This window comes from Brienomyrus brachyistius, chromosome 1, assembly GCF_023856365.1.
Source record: "Brienomyrus brachyistius isolate T26 chromosome 1, BBRACH_0.4, whole genome shotgun sequence".
Classification (NCBI taxonomy): domain Eukaryota; kingdom Metazoa; phylum Chordata; class Actinopteri; order Osteoglossiformes; family Mormyridae; genus Brienomyrus; species Brienomyrus brachyistius.
In genome coordinates, this window is record NC_064533.1 from 54,048,912 (window position 1) to 54,069,700 (window position 20,789).

At 43.8% G+C, this 20,789-nt stretch overlaps 1 protein-coding gene across 6 annotated transcripts in view; it reads left to right on the top strand.

The window, feature by feature from the left end:
- The window catches only part of LOC125746278 (low-density lipoprotein receptor-related protein 1B-like), a 279,046-nt gene that overhangs the window by 97,311 nt on the left and 160,946 nt on the right, over positions 1 to 20,789 (top strand). For all 6 annotated transcript variants that reach the window (XM_049020071.1, XM_049020079.1, XM_049020089.1 and 3 more), the window contains 10 exons: positions 1,576 to 1,738; positions 7,964 to 8,186; positions 10,257 to 10,443; positions 10,869 to 11,012; positions 13,053 to 13,289; positions 13,770 to 13,950; positions 17,053 to 17,272; positions 17,459 to 17,648; positions 20,083 to 20,205; positions 20,554 to 20,694. In XM_049020071.1, coding sequence (XP_048876028.1) covers positions 1,576 to 1,738; positions 7,964 to 8,186; positions 10,257 to 10,443; positions 10,869 to 11,012; positions 13,053 to 13,289; positions 13,770 to 13,950; positions 17,053 to 17,272; positions 17,459 to 17,648; positions 20,083 to 20,205; positions 20,554 to 20,694 — 1,809 coding nt within the window. The remainder of the gene's footprint in view (positions 1 to 1,575; positions 1,739 to 7,963; positions 8,187 to 10,256; positions 10,444 to 10,868; positions 11,013 to 13,052; positions 13,290 to 13,769; positions 13,951 to 17,052; positions 17,273 to 17,458; positions 17,649 to 20,082; positions 20,206 to 20,553; positions 20,695 to 20,789) is intronic.

Below are 20,789 nucleotides of genomic sequence, written 5' to 3' on the forward strand. Positions count from 1 at the left end.
AGGCCAGCACTCCACCGTTTGCGTTATGAGTGATTGTAGAGTGACATTACCATAAGAGAGGCCTTAATTTCCTCATAATTGCTTGTTGTCTAGATGAGAGCTTTATCCTCTGGCGTCTCATTGGCGTGCTTGTTAAAATGCCGGACATCATTTCCTATAAAATGAATCCCTGGAGCAGATATTCACTGAGTCCTCAGTGGTTACTTCAGTAGTAAGGTGGAGGTTCCCTTTCAAAGCCAGAGACACTGAAACTACATGTCGGCCATCTTAATGTTGTCCACCGAGCACTGGTGTATGTTTAGCAGTAGTCCTCCCTGATGACAGGTGTCTGCGGTGGCCGGAAGTGAATTTGGTCACATGGGTTCCTATCCAGCTAAACTCAGTGGCTTGCAAAGACTGTAGTAGGTTAATGGTCCCTTGAACCCGGTCCACTTTAGCATATTGTAGAAAGGATACCTGTACCAAAACTGAGGGATTACACTCTGCTGTGGACGTGCCATCGTTATTATGACATGTAATCCTGGGTTAATGGGAAACTTAATCTGTGTATGACGGTGCCATATAAAGAGTGAAAATAGAGTGAGGCATTTCTGAGAGGAGTGAATGACCTGAAATCACTGCACTTGGAGGAGGGAGCAGACACAGCGGTGGTGTGTCAAGCCCATGGCCACTAATGCTATGGCAGTCGAGGGACACAGACAACGGAGCACCCCCTGGTGGCCTGACGCAGCACAAACGCTGCGCACTCAGCTGCAGCCACGTTTCCTTCTGTAATAAAGATTCATGGGCTATGAAGGAACGGGGAACACAGCCAGGCTTTGCTCTGCCTCTGTGTTCGGCTCATGCCAGAGAGACTGTTTCCAATTAGACATGAGTGCCATGCTTTAACAGACCTGGGGCATCCATGAAACAAACAGCCTATTAAAGGGGAGAATCCCGTTCCGTGAGAGAACGCGTCGATCTAAGCAGTATGTTCCCTGCCTGCATCCCTGGCTGAAATCTGGGCAAGTTTTCCTTTAAATGTAATCGGATGCTTCTGCCTGAATCATAGCAGGCCTCTTTATCTCATTTCCGAAACCACTGTCCATGTTTATCATAATAACTCTATAATCAAAGGAACAGTCTTGTAATATCATCAAAAAGCTGATTCTTCTACCCATATACCCACTTAGTGTTTCTGTGAGTCACATCCACTTTCTTTATGCATTTTCCATTTGAATGTATATGTGCTGTAGGTATAAGTTGTGATACAGGGGGGTGTAGAGCTTCAGATCCTGTTTAACCAGTTCTGGTCATGTGGCCATAGAGGCGTGTGTAAACCCGCTGTAGAAGATGGTGCGCTGTCCCCCAAACCCCCCCCCCCCCCCGTGTTAAAATGGGGCCGTTGCCATGTTACATTGAAGTGTATTTTTCAGTTGAGACTCCCACAAATGTCTTCAGTAACTTGTATGTCGGTGAAGCCATGCTTAATAAGAGAGACACAGAAGTGCAGTGAAGCTGTCTTAGGAAATCTCTCTCATGTTTGTTTTGGATGCAATTTGGCTTTTCTTTGTGTTTTCCTCTCTTCCTCTCTAGACATGGACCAAATGGCTATCGACTGGCTCTCCGGCAACCTTTACTTCACTGACCTGGCCAACGGCCGCATATCTGTGTGCCGTCAGGGCAAAGACACATGTGTTGCTGTTATTGATGTGGACCTGCATAACCCCGGAGGGATTGCGCTGGACCCCCTCATGGGGTAAGTCAACCCGCACAGCTCTCCTCCCCCCCGACTGGACTACTGCCATCATCCACTGTTACTGATGCAATGGCACTTAATCCTGCCAGGTCGTCGGTCAGTGAGTGACAGAGTTGAAATTACAGCCGGGTCCTTTCCGGTCATGGGAAATAATAATAAAAGCCTACAGATCTAAGACAAGCAAACAGTTTATAAAGATGGCGAGAAGGGTGGCGTCCAGATAACCCTGCAATCTCTGCCTTGAATCTGCGGGCACCTGCGACTGGCTTCACTGGTTTATTAACTGGCTTTAATGGTCTAGCGTATCATATTTTTGTCATCTATCCCCCCTTGCGTGACCAGTTACCCAATACAGTAAAATCCATTTATAACAGACTTCAAGGGACTTGGCAAAACAGTCTGTTATATCTAGAATTGCTTTATGCCCAGAACACAACTACAGGACACCATTTACTCATGCCACACCCCAGCAGACATACTTGTGGTATCCATTATTATATTGTACATGTAGTAATCCAACTTTACCTGACCAGATGCGTGACTATTATAATTCCGACTACGTATCTTCGCTGAATATCACTGGCACGTCACACGCCTTGTAGGTGGAGCCTGCATGTTCGTTATAGCGAGCAAAACTACACTGGATATCATCCGCACGCCACGCTCCTTGTAGGCAGAGCCTGCAAGTCCGTTATAGTTGAATAAAACTACAGCCAAAAGCGACCCAGGGGACCACATTGTTTGTCTGTTATAAGCGAAATTCCGTTATATGCGAGTCCGCTATATCCGATGCTTTTTCTGCAAGTTCTTAAAGGCGCACAGCCGGGACCAGCGGACTGCGTCCGTTATAGACGATATTCCATTATAAGCGAGTCCACTATAACGGGATTTTACTGTATAGACTTGTGGTTACTCTGGCACTTTTTCCAGCAAGAGGGGCCATACAACAGGTACATCTGCCCCAGAGATAGATGATTAAGTAAATTTAATACAGTTTGAAATGTACATAAACATAAGCTGCTTTAGGAGAGGGTGTTCATATGCGAAAACACAAGCGAACAGCTGCTCTTGCCACAGCCTTCGTGGCAGTGTTTTTCCTTTCAAGCACAAATACATTAGAAACACTTAGCTCCCGAATTGCTTTCTGCGGGGGGTAAATAATATATTCATGCCGTCTTGAATCTTTTAAAAGTGAATAATTCAGCCAGAGGATCGTAGTATAATTATTATTTTTGTTAACGCTCATCAGCCACAGAAAGGTCTTGGGTAAAAGTGTGTGATGAATCGCGAGCTTGAACGGCGATTCGCTTCCTTCATGTTTATGATCATACAGGGTCAGCAGAGAAGACCGAACCTGCGTTTCACCAACTGAGCTCTAATGAGACACTCTATTTCCAGAAACAGCCATGACTGATAAAGACTGGCCCATATTTCCCGCTTTTTCATCCAGAATGTGAAAGCTGGTGGAAATCTTCACCGGTCCATTGGTCCTTTCTCACTGAAGATGACCTGAGATTTCCACATTATATATCTTACGTTGAAATAAGAGGAGGAGCTAGACGAAGTGGCCGGGGAGAGGGAAGTCTGGGTCTCCCTGCTGAGGCTGCTGCCCCCGCGACCCGACTCCGGATTAAGCGGGAGATGATGGATGGATGGATGGATGGATGGATGGATGAAATAATATAATGGCATTGTCATTAATGCCATTTGATTACAGGGTACATTACCAAACCCACAGGGTGCTCTGGTGATTCCCAATCTGGTTTGACCTGGTGTTTTGGAACCAGTTGTTTTCCTGTATATTTATTTGTGCATTTGGGGTATTAAAAACATGCCCCCCTTCTGATGTTCCTGCCATGGTCCTAAAATGTAATTACTTAAAATTTGCATATTTCAATATGATTCCCATGTTCAAAAATAATTTCAGTTCTAAACATTTTGTTAACATTTAAACTTACATTTATTCCTTTGGCAGATGCTTGTGCCATTGGTCACTTACAGGTCACTAACTTGTTTCCAAGGTCACTTACAGGAGCTCGCCAACAAAGACACAAACTGCTTCAGTATAAGAGGCTTCGCTCTGATCTCAGCCAACTATACAAATTGCCTTATGAAAGAACAAACATCAAAAGGTAACAAAACATGCACAATTGCATGTAAATGCAGTCTCTCGATGAGTACACCCAGTATGCAGTCTGGAGTACAGGGCCACGATGCTGTCTGAAAAGAATATTGGCATGAGGTTTATGTCAACCAGTGGACCTCTCTCCCCGTGCTTTAATACAACCCCCGAGAGATGTTGCTCCATGATTCCTTGATTAGGTTGCTAATTAAGAGTTGCTAATGGTTGTGTGCGCTGAAGGACATCTGATAAGGATACACTGAGCGTCCTTGCTTTTTTGGTTGCTGCCGTTTGCAGACTGAGCTCGCCCATAAGCTCGAGGATCATTCCTGTGCATGAGGCTCCTTTGACAGATACGTTCCAAAGGTTGGTCGAGACAAGAATAATGGCGTACCCGAATTGGCTACCACATCCGAGCCTGGTGCAGGTCTGCCGCCAAACTGCATGCGGAGTGATCCAAGGCGCTCTCGGGGAAAGTAAACGCCATCACGCATGCCGCTAGACTTTGGCTTAATTTACTGTGCTTGCCAGGGGAACGTCAGGCCCGCCAAGAACAGAGACAAGATCATTGCGTGGCGAGAGCGCTGGAACTGCTAAACGCGACAGGAGGCCATATGGCTTGTCTTATTAGTTCACCGTAGCTGGTAACTGCGTGTTTCTCAGCTTGCTTAGTTGTGTCTAGAACGTTCCTATGGAGAGGGACTGTCCCCAGCCCCCTGCAGGGCTGTTCTGAGCAGAGCCAACCTTTGCCTAAGGAAGTGTGGAATGTACTGATGCCTGTTTTCTCAGGTTTGAACTGAGATTGTACCTTTGGAACGAATCTGCAGATTAAATGCGGATGGAGTTAAGCCGCCGCGGATGACGAGCTTTCTGAGTGAGCACCTAGCGGGTCGCCTAGTCGCTGTAATTTCACATAACGATGGTGGTTGCCTGCTTTGCTAAAAGCCCCAGCCGGTGTCACCGGCACCATCATCAGTATATGCTGTCACAGTGGGCTGCTGTTTTTAGCTGACGAAGGCCCGTTTTATTTTAGCTAACGTGCTGCTCAGGTTCAAAGCATACGGTATCGCTTTAGCCGCTTCGACTTCATGGATTAAATGCCTCCCGCTCGCTTTCTGTCAGGTGCTGTTAGTGCAAGGCGTGAAACGTGCAGCCTTATCCAACAGAAGGCGCACATGCGGGGCGACTGGTCTGGAGAATGTTTGGAGGAAGGAGGAAGCAATGATGGAATTCTAACCCATTCAACGTATGACGAATCAGATATTGCTTCATTTTTGTAACTTAACATACAAATACATATGCAAATAAGGATAAATGGAGGGAAAAATCAATCACAAACCAAGTCAGCGAGACAGCAAACTTTAATATAGGCCAACTGTTAACATCCAGTTAGTGATGGTGTAGCGTGTTGTAAGGAAATGCTCTGCTGGGAATCATCAGATTCCTTGTTTTTTTGTGGAATTTGTGTATCAATTTGAAGAGGCACGAAAGGACATTTAGGATTTAATGGCTGCAGATCCTACAGTTGACTGTAGTATCTCAAAAATATATTATTCTTCCTGGACCAAGAAACCTGACCATCCTTCACTCAGAATGGGTCCACCATTAGTTTTTTAAAAGGCCAGTCATGGATTTAATTTGAGTGTAGCAATTTGCACGCCTGGTTCCTGTATGGTCTTTCTTCATGGGACCTTAGTTTGAATTTATGGAAGCGGACTGTGCTGCTAAGGAGATGGGTAAGGAGTGAAATAGAGCGTGTTCAGGCTAAGTGACCCAAAGGGCAAAGACAGGCCTATGTGCTACCACTGTCTTAAACCCAGAGTGTTTATTACCCTGCCCTGGTCTTAGTTGAGGCTGAGTGCAGTGGTGTTTTAAACTCCCCGGTTAAATATAGAATCATTAAAATTCATTAAAATCACAGTAAGAAGGGTAACTGCAAAAAGTTTTTTTAAAAACTTTATTGTTATTTTTAATTTCCATTTTTTTGGGAACAGTTTAGTCAGAATAATCAGGTTTTCCGGAAAGGCTGCTCTGAGTTTTTGAGTTATTTGGTTCATAAGGAGAATGCTCATTAATCCTTTATGTCAAATGATTAATTAATCCAGTTTGGGTGTCTTCTACAGGTAACTGCGAGTCTGTTCCAGTGGTTCCTACCAGACAATCGTCTTGTTCACACAAAAGCAGAACGTTTGTAAACATCTCTGCAACTTACACTTAAGGCTTTCAGAAGCCTTGTAAACAGAGATCATAAAAATTTCATGTGTCATTTATGCCTTTTTCCATTTAAAGGACATTTCTGTCCCTTTTCATTAATTTATTTGCTTATTCAGTTGAGGACAACACAATTTCTCCCTGTGTAGATGCTGTGAGCCAGGATCTCAAAATAATAATAATAATAATAATAAAAAAACACAAAACATACATCTCTTCCGAAACTAGCATCCTGGGCCAATGGGTTGTGGGGGGGGCGGGGGGGGAGTTGAAAAGATACCTTTCCAGTTGGATAAATTATCCCCAAGCAGGAGTGAGAGGAGAGAGGAGTGGTTGTTGGACCCTAGTTCAATGAGAATGTATGTACTCTCCCAAGGGTACATACACTCTCATTGCCCTGGAAGTGTCCTGTTCCCACCCTGATACATCCAGAGGGCAGCGCAAGATGGGAAATAATTATAGCAAACCTGAAGATGATACAAGTGCTGTAGTATTTAATGGCTTGTATGACCTTTTGAAAAAGGGCAATTAAATCTGAACATGTTGTATTTTGCTGAGGATTTGCAGTTGCTATTAGATCTGCCGCAGATTACATAAACAGTCATTAGCTGGAACACAATATATGGTAAAGGAAGACTAGCTCGTTTGGTAAAACAAATAAGTGAATTCCTCAGAAGTTAGGATATATATCGCTGGTACTGTAATTCTATTTTGTATGTATTTATGTATGTACATATTTTGTTGTTTACATGGCTCTTCATTGCAGATACGTGGGTGTACAGCTTATATAAGTGAATCTGTTTTTGAATGCACAGGTGTGAAAAACTATAGTGGATACTTTGGAAAATGCTGCATTAGTTATTTGAGATGTAAACGATTAGCACAAAGGAGGAAAAAAGTAAAACAATTTTGGTGGTTAGGCTGGGAAGTGTTAGAGCTGGCAGTCTGTACTTCTTTTACAAATATGCAAGTTGTTAAACCTAAAAGGCGTCATTTAATGCTGATTTAATTTGATATGCAAATCGGCGTTCCGTGCTTGGCAATGCAGGATTTCTGACGCTTGATCGAATTGTAGTATGGAAAAAAAAGCGGTGACAGATGGAGAGGAAGGAGAAGGAGAGCCGTGCCGCGCTCTGCGTGGGAGCTGACGGCAGCGCGAGTGCGTCTATGCCGGTGTTTTCCGTTTACCTGCTTGGCACCGCTGTCGGCTTATGCATTGATCACGGCCCAAGCAGGTTCTGGTGGTCAGGCTGCGCAGCCCGAACCTGTTACTGTGGTCCCGTGTGCGCATCTCACCAGCGAATCTGATACTTTCACTCCCCATCATGTCCGTCTGGTTGGCTATGGGGTGTTTTGCTGATGTGCTCATCATTAAATATAAACCCATTTTACCTAAAAATATTTCACCTGACACTTTTGCTTCACCGTTTAATAATCATACACTGTAATCTTATGTATTACTATAAATCATGGTTTTATATTTGTGGTTTACTATTATTTATTTGTTGCTTATTGGTTATTGTTTGTTTACATGTAACTGTACTTGTCTGTCTTGTTTACTGTTGCTGCTGTTTTCATTGTACAATATGTACAGTCATACAGTGACAATGCATGACTCAGAATCCTGATTCTGATTTTACCTGAAAATTGCTTTCAAAATGGATGGAGGATTCTCCAAACACCCACTGAGCTGTTTATTGGTTTTCGCATGTTAAGGTTGGGGTTGAGAAGGGGTTAAGGTCGTCATAGTTGGGATTAGGGTTATGTCTATAGAAATGAATGGAGAGTCCGCATAAAGATATGAATATGTGGACTGTGCGTGCGTGTGTGTGTGCACATGTGTCAGTGAGTTTTGGGATTTACCCAACACATTTCACCAAATCTCTTTCCAGGATGCTCTTCTTCACTGACTATGGGAGAGTGGCCAAGGTGGAGCGCAGCAACATGGATGGCACCAATCGGACCCAGATAGTGGATTATAGAACGGAACGGCCGACTGCGCTGACACTAGATTTGGTGAAGAAGCTGGTGTACTGGACGGATGCCTACCTGGACCGTATCGAGGTGGTGGATTATGATGGGGGGAACCGGCATGTCGTGATCCAGGGCATCTCGGTGAGTACCAGGCTTGTCCTAGTCCAGTTCATTGTGTCCTTTAAGTCATGTGGAGTCCCTGAACAACCCTCATTACCCCAGGGACTTTTTGATCCTGTTGTCTCATAATGTACCGTACATCACATAAAAGCATCTAGTGAATAAATAAAATGCAAAAAAGTCATGTTGGGAATAGAGAATATAAGGGTAGAATGGCTGTTTTAACCTAGGGAACGAACATAGCGCTTGGGGTGGGCCACAGAAAGCATGGCGCTTTTCCACTGGCATACAGGCACTGAGCTGTAGCTAAACCGTACTGCGAAGAGAGACTAGTTACAGCGTGCTTGCAGCTTGCTTTGATTTTCCGTTGTAGAAGGGTCGGCTCGGTAAAGGCATTGCCATGTTTGGAGAGTGACAGTGACTTAAACCGAAGAGACGCTATGTGGCAGTTTCCGCTAGTGTGCCTATGAGAATCGCTGTTTTACGTATCAAATGCTAGCAAAATTAATATTTGCTTGCGTAAATCTGCATTATGAATAGGGATGCCACTAGCGATAATTTTTCTAATGATTAATTTATCGTCTATTTTACCGAACGGTTGAATAATCTAAACAATTAATTTTCCTTCAGAAAATCAGATCTTTATGCTTATTAAATTCGGTTAGCTGAGTAACACAGACTACTATTTTGGTAAATCGTGATAGCGATATTCACTGATGTGCTAGTGAAGAAAGGGACAGCTTAGCAACTTCAACATCTTTTAAAAGAGGAGATACTGTGGTTAAACTAGATAAAAAGACATTGGTGGGATGGAGATACTTTTTTCTGATTAAAGTCTGATTTTTTTAATTTGGTATTATAGTATTCATTTAATTTCAGTTAATGATTTACACACTGACAGAATAAGCCCAGATATTAGCCTAAACATTTTCTCAAATATTTATTCAAAGGAGATTCTAAGGCAAACAATTTTATGACTTTAATAATGAGTGTATTTAGCTATAAGGACAAAAGATATTAACAGCTCTCTGTAACTAATGGTAATTTAATAAACACGAATAGACAACATTGATGGTGGTTTTGCTTATTCTGGCAGTCCACTTTAGTGCCTGAGCATTTTCATTTCAGGTGCTTGCGCATAGCACCAGTGCCCCTGTGGTATGTCATTGAACTTAACACAGTATAAAACCAACTTTGTGTTTTGTGATAATTAGAACTACTATGTAGTGATATTAAAGGGAAACATTTGCTATAATGAATTGAAAAGTTTTAGAAATCATAAAGGTAATTTCATTAATATATTGGCACATTTTCAGCATCAATGTCATTGACTACGTCGGCCAATCACGGCAGCTGTAATAGAATATGCCCTATTTTCCTTCAGATAATATGCACATCAATCCAGAATACCGGTAACTTCCTGAATTTCGATCAATCAGATCGTGGTGACACAACCAGCTTGGTTTTGGTTACATGTTTGGCCTCATGTCCGCGCGGTTATGGCTAGGGTGCAGCTTACATACTTTACACTGGAAAACTACCAGTTTGTGATATGGCTTGGGTATGGTTCGGTTTTTAGTGGCTGTGGAAAACTGCCAATATTTTGCCTTATCCAATCCATGGTCTTTTTAATTAGACAGTGTCACTGGATGGGCAGTAGCTGTTCTCTGATTCTAACAGACAGCTGACCTGACATGCACATTATTTTTCCAAAGCCAAACCCAAGTCTGGTAGTCATTTGTCTCGTCAGGTCTTTGTGTAAAGGTATTGTGGTCCTCTTTTTCATTCACCAGGAGAAGAGATTTTAAATATACTGTGTATCTCAACTGTCGCTTGTCCTGCTGGACAGACCTGGAGGATTACAGCAGGCCTTGCATGTACTTCCAAGTGTTTTTTTCATGTATGCTGTTTGTTCAGGAAGTTTTTTAAAACAGTATCTAAAAACATCTGCTCACTGTGGATTAAAGAAGAGCATCAGATTGAACTGAAAGAGCTCTTTGGTGTCTTTGTAAATGGTTTAGTTCAAATGCTGAAGGCATTTTCACGCCCCGGCTAGACGTTATTTTTTTCTCCCGTTTCTCTCATTTTCAGGTTTCATACCTTCCTGGATTAACGCTCTTTGAAGAATTCTTGTTTGCGGTGCGCTCAGAACCTTCCGGAGGACCGAAAGCAGACATCCTTCAAATAAATCGGTTTAACGGCACTGAGGTGCTCACCTTTCCTGTGTTGGGAGACGCCCGAGTGATACGGGTCCTACACAGACTGACCCAGCCTACAGGTGAGTAACCTTGCGTGGGTGGGTATGTGAACATGCAGCCCTTGCGTTCACAGCATGAGCCTCAAGGAGAATGCCACATTGCCCCTCTGGCCAGGGCCCTTTGCTTAATTGCTTAGGTAAATATCAACTTGTATAAATACATAAAGCAGTGACCTTTTCATCTCAGAAAAGGACATCTGATATCAGCTTTTAGTAATTTGCATCTTTCGCCAGCGGCAGAGTGTGTGTTCACTCGCGCCTTGCATGTTCCGGAACCTTCCGCTCATTAAAGCCGTGAAATGTAAATGAATGCCAGAGGCTAACAGAGCGTGCCGCTAACCGGCGTGCTTTGTCGCACGGCTAACTCTATGGCTGTGCGGCGTGGCTAACTGTCTAGTGGCGCATGCTGCGTTAGCCGTGTGGTGCACCCTTTTTCCTCCCCGCAGCCCGGACCCATGCCTGTGAGGCCGACCCATACGGGAGATCGGGGGGCTGCTCTCACGTCTGCCTACTCAGTGGCAGCTACAAGTCCCGGACCTGCCGATGCCGGACGGGCTTCACCCTAGGGAGCGACGGGCGATCCTGCAAAAGTCAGTGCACATTATTCCCTGCTGCCGTCGAGGCAATTTGTTCTTGGCCGTCGTTCGAACCGTCTGGCAGGCCGAGGGAGATGAGGTATTGATGTCTGGATAAATGATGGTTGAGTTTCCTTAAAGCGATCCATCACAGGAAACACGCCGCACATTAGGCTGTTATTTCAGGGCCTGGAAACACGGTACAGTGAGATGGAAATAAATAGCTGAATTTGCTGATAAACTGGCAGGTTAAAAGTCCATTAACTGGCCCAAAAGAGTCACTCCCGTTCTATTCTGCTTTGAAATCATCATAGACTGACATCACTAAGCATGAAATCACTGACGTTTATGTTTTAATTGGATCTTTTTCTTTACAAATATAATCAAAGAGTTAACCTAGGGCTGGGCAGTATATTGAGATGTAGGATGAAACAGTACCATTTATATCGATATACTTTTATTGTGCCATAAAATAGTATGAGGAAGGATTTTTAATTGAGACCTATAGTACTCCTTTCTGGTTGTAGACAACACAAGACCTTCAATTGTGACGTAGCACAGAATCTCAGAATTCACAGCTAAAATTATGGGGAAGGTGATGGTGGGGAATGGATAGGAATCATTATTATTTGGTTCATTTTGTTTTCAAAAATTGCGAGATGGCTCAGAGGGTAAAAACATCACCATTTGCAAGATTTATTTTATTTTATTGAAAGCTTATGCCTTTCCAGTTTTACAGGTAAGTGCACTTTAAATTGTTGTCAGGCTTGTTTTTAGTCATTTGCCAAATAGATTTTAAATTTACAATTTAAATATATATTTTTTTGTCCCTAAACATTCACCTTTTGTTTTGGGAGCAATGTCATAAACTGAGGAAAAATTAATGTTGGTGATATAGTGGAGTGGAACACTTCTGTTTTAGCTGCCTTACTTGACCCATGCAACAAAGATATAGGCATAATTTATTTTGCCTTTATTATGAGATTTCTGTTTGGAATAAAGAACACATCTATATTGACTTTTTGCAGTTGTATATTTGCAATCTGCATTTGCATTTTGTTTTGACCACCCTCTGCTTTAATAAGTGTTTGTGACGTCTCACATGCGGCATTGACTTAAAACTAAACATATAGCCCACTTCATAGAAAATAACAAGATAGATTGTGTATCACTATTCTGCCTAAAAATGAAAAATGCAGTAAGTGAAATGCAGTTTTGTTTGTATCCCGATATCATGCCCGAACTCTCAAAAGCTTCTCTGTGGTGAACAGCATTCACCGCATCCCTCTCTAGTAATTGTGTTGCTTTGTGATTTATACAGAAACATGTAACAGAAGATTGTTTCTTGGGGAGCAGGTCTCATTTTTCGGGCCAGCAAATCGTGGTGTGTGCCGTTACACTCCAGGAATATCACATCTAATAATGAACGTTCTGGTGTCAGTCACCCTCTCTGTCTGTCAGTCTGTGTCATATCCCCTGTTAAGTAAATTCTTAAAAAAAAAAATATAAAACCAGTTAATCTATTTCTTGTGGGCAGAGCCCTACCGAGGGAATTCAGATCCCCTCATATGTGAAGATCAGTGTCTCCTGTATGGGTTGTGTGCTACTGATCTTCACTTCTCTCCAACAAAAGATTCTCCTGGCTATCATCAGCCTGGGCTATTTATGCCCCCCCTGCCTTTGTTAATGTTCCTCAGGGTTAATTAGCATGGCAATAATGTGACTCGTTCCACTCGCAGCTAACAACAAATCATGAAAAAAAACATCCTACGCCGGAAGAAATGCATGTATCCCAATGTCGCTTTTTACGGAAACCGCAGAGTGTCCCAAACAGACTGGGTTGATTCATTCGATAAGAGCCAATCAGTCAAACTAATTTTTCTTTTAATTAAGGTGATGTAATGAGCATAGTCTTCAAGCTTCGCATTCACTTTGCCCAGGAACAGGTTTCATGCTTAGTTCCAGATTGAAGGCGCATTAATCGTGCCGATTAATTAGAAACTGGGGTAAATTAGGTAACTAAGTCTGGTGGACATGTTTGTGTTGCCCTCGCAGAGCTCAAAAGCGAGTTGTTCCTATTCTACGGAAAAGGCCGACCGGGACTCATCCGAGGCCTGGACATGAATGTCAAGTCTGGGGACGAGCACATGGCGCCGATCGAGGAGCTTGTCAACCCACGAGCACTGGACTTTCACGCCGAGACTGGCTACATCTATTTTGCCGACACCACCAGCTTTCTGATTGGCCGTCAGAGGACCGATGGAAGCGGGCGGGAGACGATACTGAAAGATGGTGGGCGTTGGGTCCGTCCTTGGAGGCATTGAGGAAAGGGAGGGGAAGTCATAAATGTAAAACACATGGCCTACATATCTAACGATCGTGTTGGGGAGTATGCACATCTTAGAGTGTTCTTGATGTATGGTGGTTTATGCATGGTGTTCTTTTTTTGACTGGACCTCCAAATCTGGCCGGAAATTTGTACGGTACCTCCTCCATTCCATGATTAATTAAGACCTTCAATGCATGTTTTATTACACCTTGCAAAGAACAGAGTGAAGAGGTTCTCCAGAATGGGGTCAACCTCTGTCGTGCAAATGTGTTTGTGTAAGCAGCATTATTTGCATATTCTTTGTTTTCTTTAACCGGAACAATTGATTAATCTCTCGTAAAAAAATGCTTTGGGGTGTGAAGCGTAAAAAGGGCCCCATGCAGACAGTGATAGATTGCACCGGTGTAGTTTGCTACAGTGGGGCTATTTACCTGCTGTTATAGACCTCGATAACGTGGAAGGAATTTCCGTGGACTGGATCGGGAACAACCTGTACTGGACGAACGATGGCTATCGGAAAACAATCAGCGTGGCCCGGCTGGAGAGGGCGTCCCAAACCAGGAAGACACTTCTGGAAGGAGATATGTCTCATCCCAGGGCCATCGTGGTGGACCCTATCCACTGGTACGTCTGAAACCCTCATCTCTGAGGCATGACTTTTAAATCTTTCTAATAATAATTTATACTTTTTATTGATCCCCGTGGGGAAATTGTCTTTTACGCCTCCCTCAACTTACTCTTTGTAAAGTAAGTTGTCCGTGAAGGGCAGCCACCCGTAGCATCGCCCAGGGAGCTGGGGGTTAAGGGTCTTGCTCAAGGACCCGCAGATGTGCTGAAGCTGGGTTTGAACTGGTGACTTTCTGATTACAGGCACACAGGCCCACTGAGCCACACGCTGCCCCCCTTTAAATGATAAAAATTCTTACAATCCAAATTAAGGTTTATATATAGTTTTTAATCACTGATTGGTATTAGGTATTAGATTGTTTGTCCACTTGAGTCACATGATACACTGACCATTGCCTATGAGCTGCATGGCTGGGATTGATTCTTTTGCGAGTCAGTCAGTCAAAAAGTTTGTATAACAATTCATACATACAAAATTGTCACTGAAAAATTGTCAAAAGGTGTTTGAACAGATGGGGGAAGGAAAATGATGAGGAAAGAAACAGGTGGGATTTGGGGAAAAATATAAAATTATTGTCTGTCACCTGGAAGGGCAGTCAAGTAAATCCTTCATAAAATAAGGCGTGTAGTGGGCAGAGGCTGGTGTCATCACCTCTGATCAAATTGTGGCAGACAGGCAGCAGACGGGAGATGGGCGTGACGTACTCTATGAGGGGTACCACGAAAATCCATGTACCTTCTCGTCGGGGGAGAGGGACGACTGGCAGCGTATCCCATCCAGTCAGCGCTGGAGTCATGACAGGGATTTAAAGTAAAGCTGTGTTTTCGTAACTAAGCGACTCCCTGTCATGTCTTACCTGGATGTCTCCATGGCCCAGCCTCACATTAGTTATATTGTCGTTATATCCTCCGTGTTCTGGCACACTGGGGATATATATACACACATATGGCGTACTGGTAGTGGATCTTCTGCACGAAATTGCTTTGGGAAATAATGAGGTGGGATTTGTGGCCTGCAGCCAATCTCATTATCGTCCTGGATGGAAGGAGATCCGTGTAGCCGAAGGGCCTGGATGAGGGCCCGACGCCCTTGTTATTCTTGAAATATCGGCACACTTCTTCCATGTGGGTGCGGGGGCTCGGCTTGCACACCACGGTGACGGTGGTTTTCTTAATTGATTGTTAGCAACTTGCTGATGCATTCGGCAGATTGTGAAATTCAGCATTAGACTGAGATGTGTTCTTAATGCGGACGCTGTGGCCTAAATGAAGTCCAGTGAAAATCAAAATGGGGATCTAGGTGGGCATTCCGTTGTGGTGTAGTAGCAGTCAGTATCCTGGCCACAAAATGTGATACATTGGGCTGGTGTCTTGATTTCATCGATGTACTGTGCATCGCTATTACATAATATTATGCATAATTTCTGCCTTTGACTGGGTGTTTTTGAGTCGTCCTGCAGCCACTGTGTAGTTTTACATCTCACTAAGCACAGACCTGCTGGTTTCCGCACCACAGATGTGCCGATTTCTCTGTTAGCTCTCAGCTTCATCTCGCAGAAAGCTCAGAGTCAACCAGATGCCAGTACTCTGGACCATCTTTCTGACAGACCTTCCAAACTTCACTTTCCCATTTCTACGTCCTTCCTCCTCATCGTCCTGTTTTTCTGGACACGTTGATGCATCCATTATGGGGCTAGCAACAGCTACTCTAGAGTCAGTCATGGATCGGATGGACCTGAATTTGGGAGAGAAGGAATGGTTTTTTAAAGAATCACACAGCTGCAGGATGGAGAGGTTTTCTGTCATTCCTGTTCTTCCTGGGGAGCCCTTAGGATAAGAACCATCCTACTCCTCATATGAAACCATAGTATAGGAATGGATCTCCTTTGTGTCCGATCCTGGCCGAGCCCAGCCAGATTCCAGCAGAGCACCCCCTAGTTCTCTCTAGCAGATCTCCTCACCCTGACGTGACAGATGGGCGCCCACCCTGTTTATGAGTGTGGTATATTCTCGAGGTGTTTTATTATTAATTCTGTTGCATGATCATGTTGATTTGCAAGGTCAGGAAGCTGAGGGACAGTTTTCAAGAAACTGCCACATAAACTACGGAAGGATTTTTCTGCATTTATTGTTTTAGCTTCTTTCTGAAGTGGCAGGTTTTGTTCTTGGCACAAGCATGCAGCACATACACAACTGCACGCACACAAAGTGTCTGTCAGTCTGTGTCTGTCACCTCCTAGCTGTGCTGACATGATAATATGTGGGATTAGCACCCGGTGATTTGCCGCCCCTGATACAGTTTTTTGGTTTTTTGGGAAGTCTCTTAGTGGAGAGGGCTGCCAGTCACATGTTCCTCAGTGTGATTTACAGTATTCATGGGGTCACACAGAAATCGCTGGGAACAAAGAGAGGCAAATTCCTACTGTCATGTTAAGGGTTGTGTAACGGGTGTGTTCAAGGCAGAGTGAGGACCCATCCGATAATTTTTTCTTAACCGGACTATTTTATTATCTGAAAATGAAATTAGGTATATGTTTGGCGGTTTAATAGCTGAGTCTGTATTTGAATTTACAATCAGCTTTCTTCTTGCAGAATACATCTTGCTTTCATCTCCCTTGTTGTCTTGAACTTTGTTTGGTTCTTTTCAAACAGTAAAAAAGCTAAAATACAAGTTTGGGAGGCTTGGTAGAGTATATGTAGTGTTTAATTACCTATCTAAGCAATTATTGAATTATTACTTTATGTCTCTGAACACTATCAAATGATGAAAACCATTTTAAAACTTACTAGCCTTTTGAGTACTGCAGGTGGCTGAGATTACTATCTTGAGGGTAAATGGGGCATTAATACTGGTTTTAGACATGAACTGTGTTATTATATGGTTGATGGGCCCCCTGGTGGTGTATCATTATGATTGTGCTCTCTGCGAGGGGGGGGGGTGATGGGCCAGGGTATCCCCTCTAGCTCCACCAGAAAGGTACTTATTGTCAGTTGCGGGGTTGTTGTGGAAAACGATTCATGGAGAAAAATGAGAACTCAGTGACTGGCTAGATCTTTAACTGCTATTTTGCATTTTCAACTGCTTCCTGTCTTTGTCAGCTGGATGTACTGGACGGACTGGGAAGAGGATGAAGTCAATGATAGCATCGGAAGGATAGAAAGAGCGTGGATGGATGGGTCCAACCGACAGGTATTCGTCACATCGAACATATTGTGGCCCAACGGTCTCTCCCTGGACCACGGAACCAGCACCATGTACTGGTGTGATGCCTACTATGACCACATCGAGAAGATTTTCCTCAATGGCACTGGAAGAATGGTAAGCCATTACAGAGGCCTGACATTAGTGCCCCAGATAATGAACAACATATTTCAGCACTGGGTTATTCAGCTGTTTCATTACAAACCTAACAACCGTACCAAATGACATTTGTGCAAAGATCTGTCTTGATGCTCATTTGCATAACCCCCCCCTTTGAAACTGGCAAGTTTGCTCTCTGCATAGGTGGTGTATAATGGTCGGGAATTAAACCACCCCTATGGGATCTCGGTGTACCGGAACCACGTCTTCTGGACTGATTACATGAACGCCTCTATTTTCCAACTGGACATGTCTTCGGGTAACGTGACTCTGCTGAGGAGCGAGAGGCCACCTCTCTTTGGCCTTCAAGTCTACGACGCTGAGAGGCAGCAAGGTAACGTCCATACCCTTCCTCAGACGCGGGCATGGTTTGTCTCTGAGGCCACAGATGGCCTGTGAAGCTCAGTGAAGGCTCATGGGAAATGGGCCTCCTGCCTGATTATCTGGGAGATACGTAGAGCATTTGGTGAAATGATTATGGAGGTTTACAGCTGTGGGTTATGGCAGATTTTCTGTTTACTCCTCTTGTTTTTGTGTCTGTGAGTCGTGTGAGTATAAGGGAATTAGTAAGACTGGAATTGCTGGGTGAAAGAATTGAAAAATAAGCAGAAAAACTACTTTTTTTTTCTTTAAAGCTGTGGCTCCAAACAGCTAGCAAGGTGTGCACACAGTTTGATATTGATTATTTTACAAAGGAATGAAATACAACTTTAAATTGTAGAAAACTGGAAAATGATATTTTTGAAGCAGTAGGGTTAATTCTAAGCCCTGCTTCACTGCTTGGTTGGTATTAAAACTCACCATAACATTTATTTGTCGCGTAAACAGCCCTGAATCGTATTTGCTTCTGAGAATAGTGCGATGATGCACTCAGGCAGCAGCTACATAGCAATCATCCTAACGGATGTAAATGTGATGGGCAGACAAAGCGCCCTTTTTAAAACCCAGCTTTGGTGATCTAGGTTGCGGCAATGGATGCCATTGGCTCATTTGCACGTTTTGGAAAAACCCAATTATATCCCCACCTCTGTTGATGTGTTGCTTTTATGTACCTGGCTCAGTGGGCACATTTGTCTCTGATTAGGCTTAATAGGGGTTGTCTCTTACAGAGTCACGACCCCCCCCACTGATCACTCGTCCATCATGGACACGTCAGTTGTCGGCCACAACCGTGACGACGTGCCCGTCCAAAAATACTGAATCATCTTGACTAATGGGATAATTTAAATGGGAATCATTATGCACGTTGAAGGATTTGCAGCTAAAATGAGACATGAATTGCATTAAATAAATGAGTATCATCGATTAATAATCCAATTTAGCTCTTCAGCACATGTTGTATCATGTTACAAAGGGAATTATTGCATGGTTCTCCTATGGGGGCTGAACATGCAGACCTAATTAATTTGTCATTAGATTGCAACTCCTTCCTGAACTCCAAAGTAGCTCAGTCTGAGGGAACGGTCGTGAACCAGGGAGCCGACAGCAGGGTGCGGGAGGGCGTGTCCTATAATCCCATAAATGACTAGTGCTGTATGGTGCTGGGGTGGCAGTGCTTACAGTCAGAGATGCGCTTTAAGCTACATTCCTCATGCTGGGGCTCACTGCAGACCGACAGTGAAAAATCCAGATTTATAACACTCTGCCCCACCATTTTTTTGTGGGGTGCAGCCTTAAGTGGAATTAAAAATACGTTTGTCTTATGTTTCTTATTCTTGTCATAGTTCTCACGAGAATGAGGCCTATGTGTTTTGTGTGCATTATGTTTGCTTTTTGTGTTGTATGTGCTTTGCTTTTGTGTGTTTTAGTGTCTGTTTGCTTTATTGTGTGTGTTTATTGTGTATTCTTTTTGTTTTATGGTGTTCTGTGTGTTCAGTCTTCCTGTATTTTTGCTTTTGTTTGTGCATCTTTTTCTGAGTGTTCAATATTCCTGTGTGGTTGCTTTTGTTTGTATGTTTTTGTACGTGTTTGCTTTCCTGTGTGTTTGCTATTGTTTATGCATTTTTGTGTTCTGCACAAGCTTTTTCCTCTTGTTTATTAAATGACGCATTAGCCCACCTGGAATTAATAGTCCAGGTGAATCCTAACCTATTATCCTCTTGCAGGTGTGAAAATAATGGGACAGTTCGGACAACGAGCTACAAAAACATTTGCTTTTCACAGAGTTTCTACCAGGCAGGCAAGCAGGCATTAGAATTATTTACAAGGAAATGCACTAAATTAATCAGAGCTTAAATGCACAGAGGCTCATAAAAGAAAAGGAGAGTTGGATGGCTGGCTGGATTTCTGTCAAAATATTTTATGCGTCAGAAAAGGCAATTTATCTGGCCGGAGCCCAAAATGCCATGAAGATTAATTGGATCGCTCTTCTGCTGAGTGCTATTGATTGGCTCTCACCAAAACAAAGGCCTTTATCTCATTGGTTCAGGCCCGGCGTCTGGAATCGCCCTGGCGTCTAGGCCTTAAGAGCAACCCTCGTACTTCACGCTAACAAAGGGGTGACGGCTTGCCGAAGCCATTTTCTTGTATTGTCCCCGAGTGTGCAATTCACTCTGATCACAATTACCTTTCTGAGCACGTGGTGCCCCCAACCCGCTTTGCAGTGACACCGCACCTATTTCGTGACGTATTGATGGTCTTTATCTTCGCATGATTCAGCGGGACTCAGAACAGGTCTGCCTGGAGAGGCCGGAACTTACCGTCTCCTGTGAGTTTCTGCTTGGCTTCCCATAGATCTCAATTTTGAAGGCCGCGCTTGATTCCCTCAGGTGACAATGCGTGCCGTGTTAACTACGGGGGCTGCAGCACGCTGTGCCTGGCTGTACCGGGGGGGCGCATGTGCGCCTGCGCTGATGACCAGAGCCTCCAGAAGAACAACGTCTCCTGCTCGGGTGGGCTCCCGTCTGCTTGATGATGCGTGTTTCAACACACAGTTGAACTGGTGACCCTTATGGCTTTCTGGTTCACATCCCCCAACTGTCTATATTGTTATGGGACAATAAGGTATTTAACCCATATCGATTTAGCAAAACAGTGAGCCATCTAGATGGGAATATTATTATGTACATACTGTATCGATTTCTACCTTGAGTGGTCTTGTACTGATGAAAGTATGTTATTAGCAAAGGAATGTGTAAATATCACTTATGAGCATATGAGCAGTGGATTGTGGGAAATATGCAAGTTAAGTCAGAAACAGTTGGCCCCATGTGATGTTTTGATCGAATGACCTCCCAAAGCTTCGTCTGGAGACGGGGAACCCCTACGGTGTCAAGCTGACGAGTTTCAGTGCCAGAATCGGCGCTGCATCCGGGCTGCATGGAGGTGTGACGGTGATGACGACTGTCTGGACGGCAGTGACGAGGAGGCCCATGCGTGCTGTACGTGTCCCCTGTGCCGTGCCTTTTCCCTTAGCGTGTGCCTCTCCGGTGCGCTTCTGAAAGATGGCCCGCCATGAAAGACAATTCAGTCATTT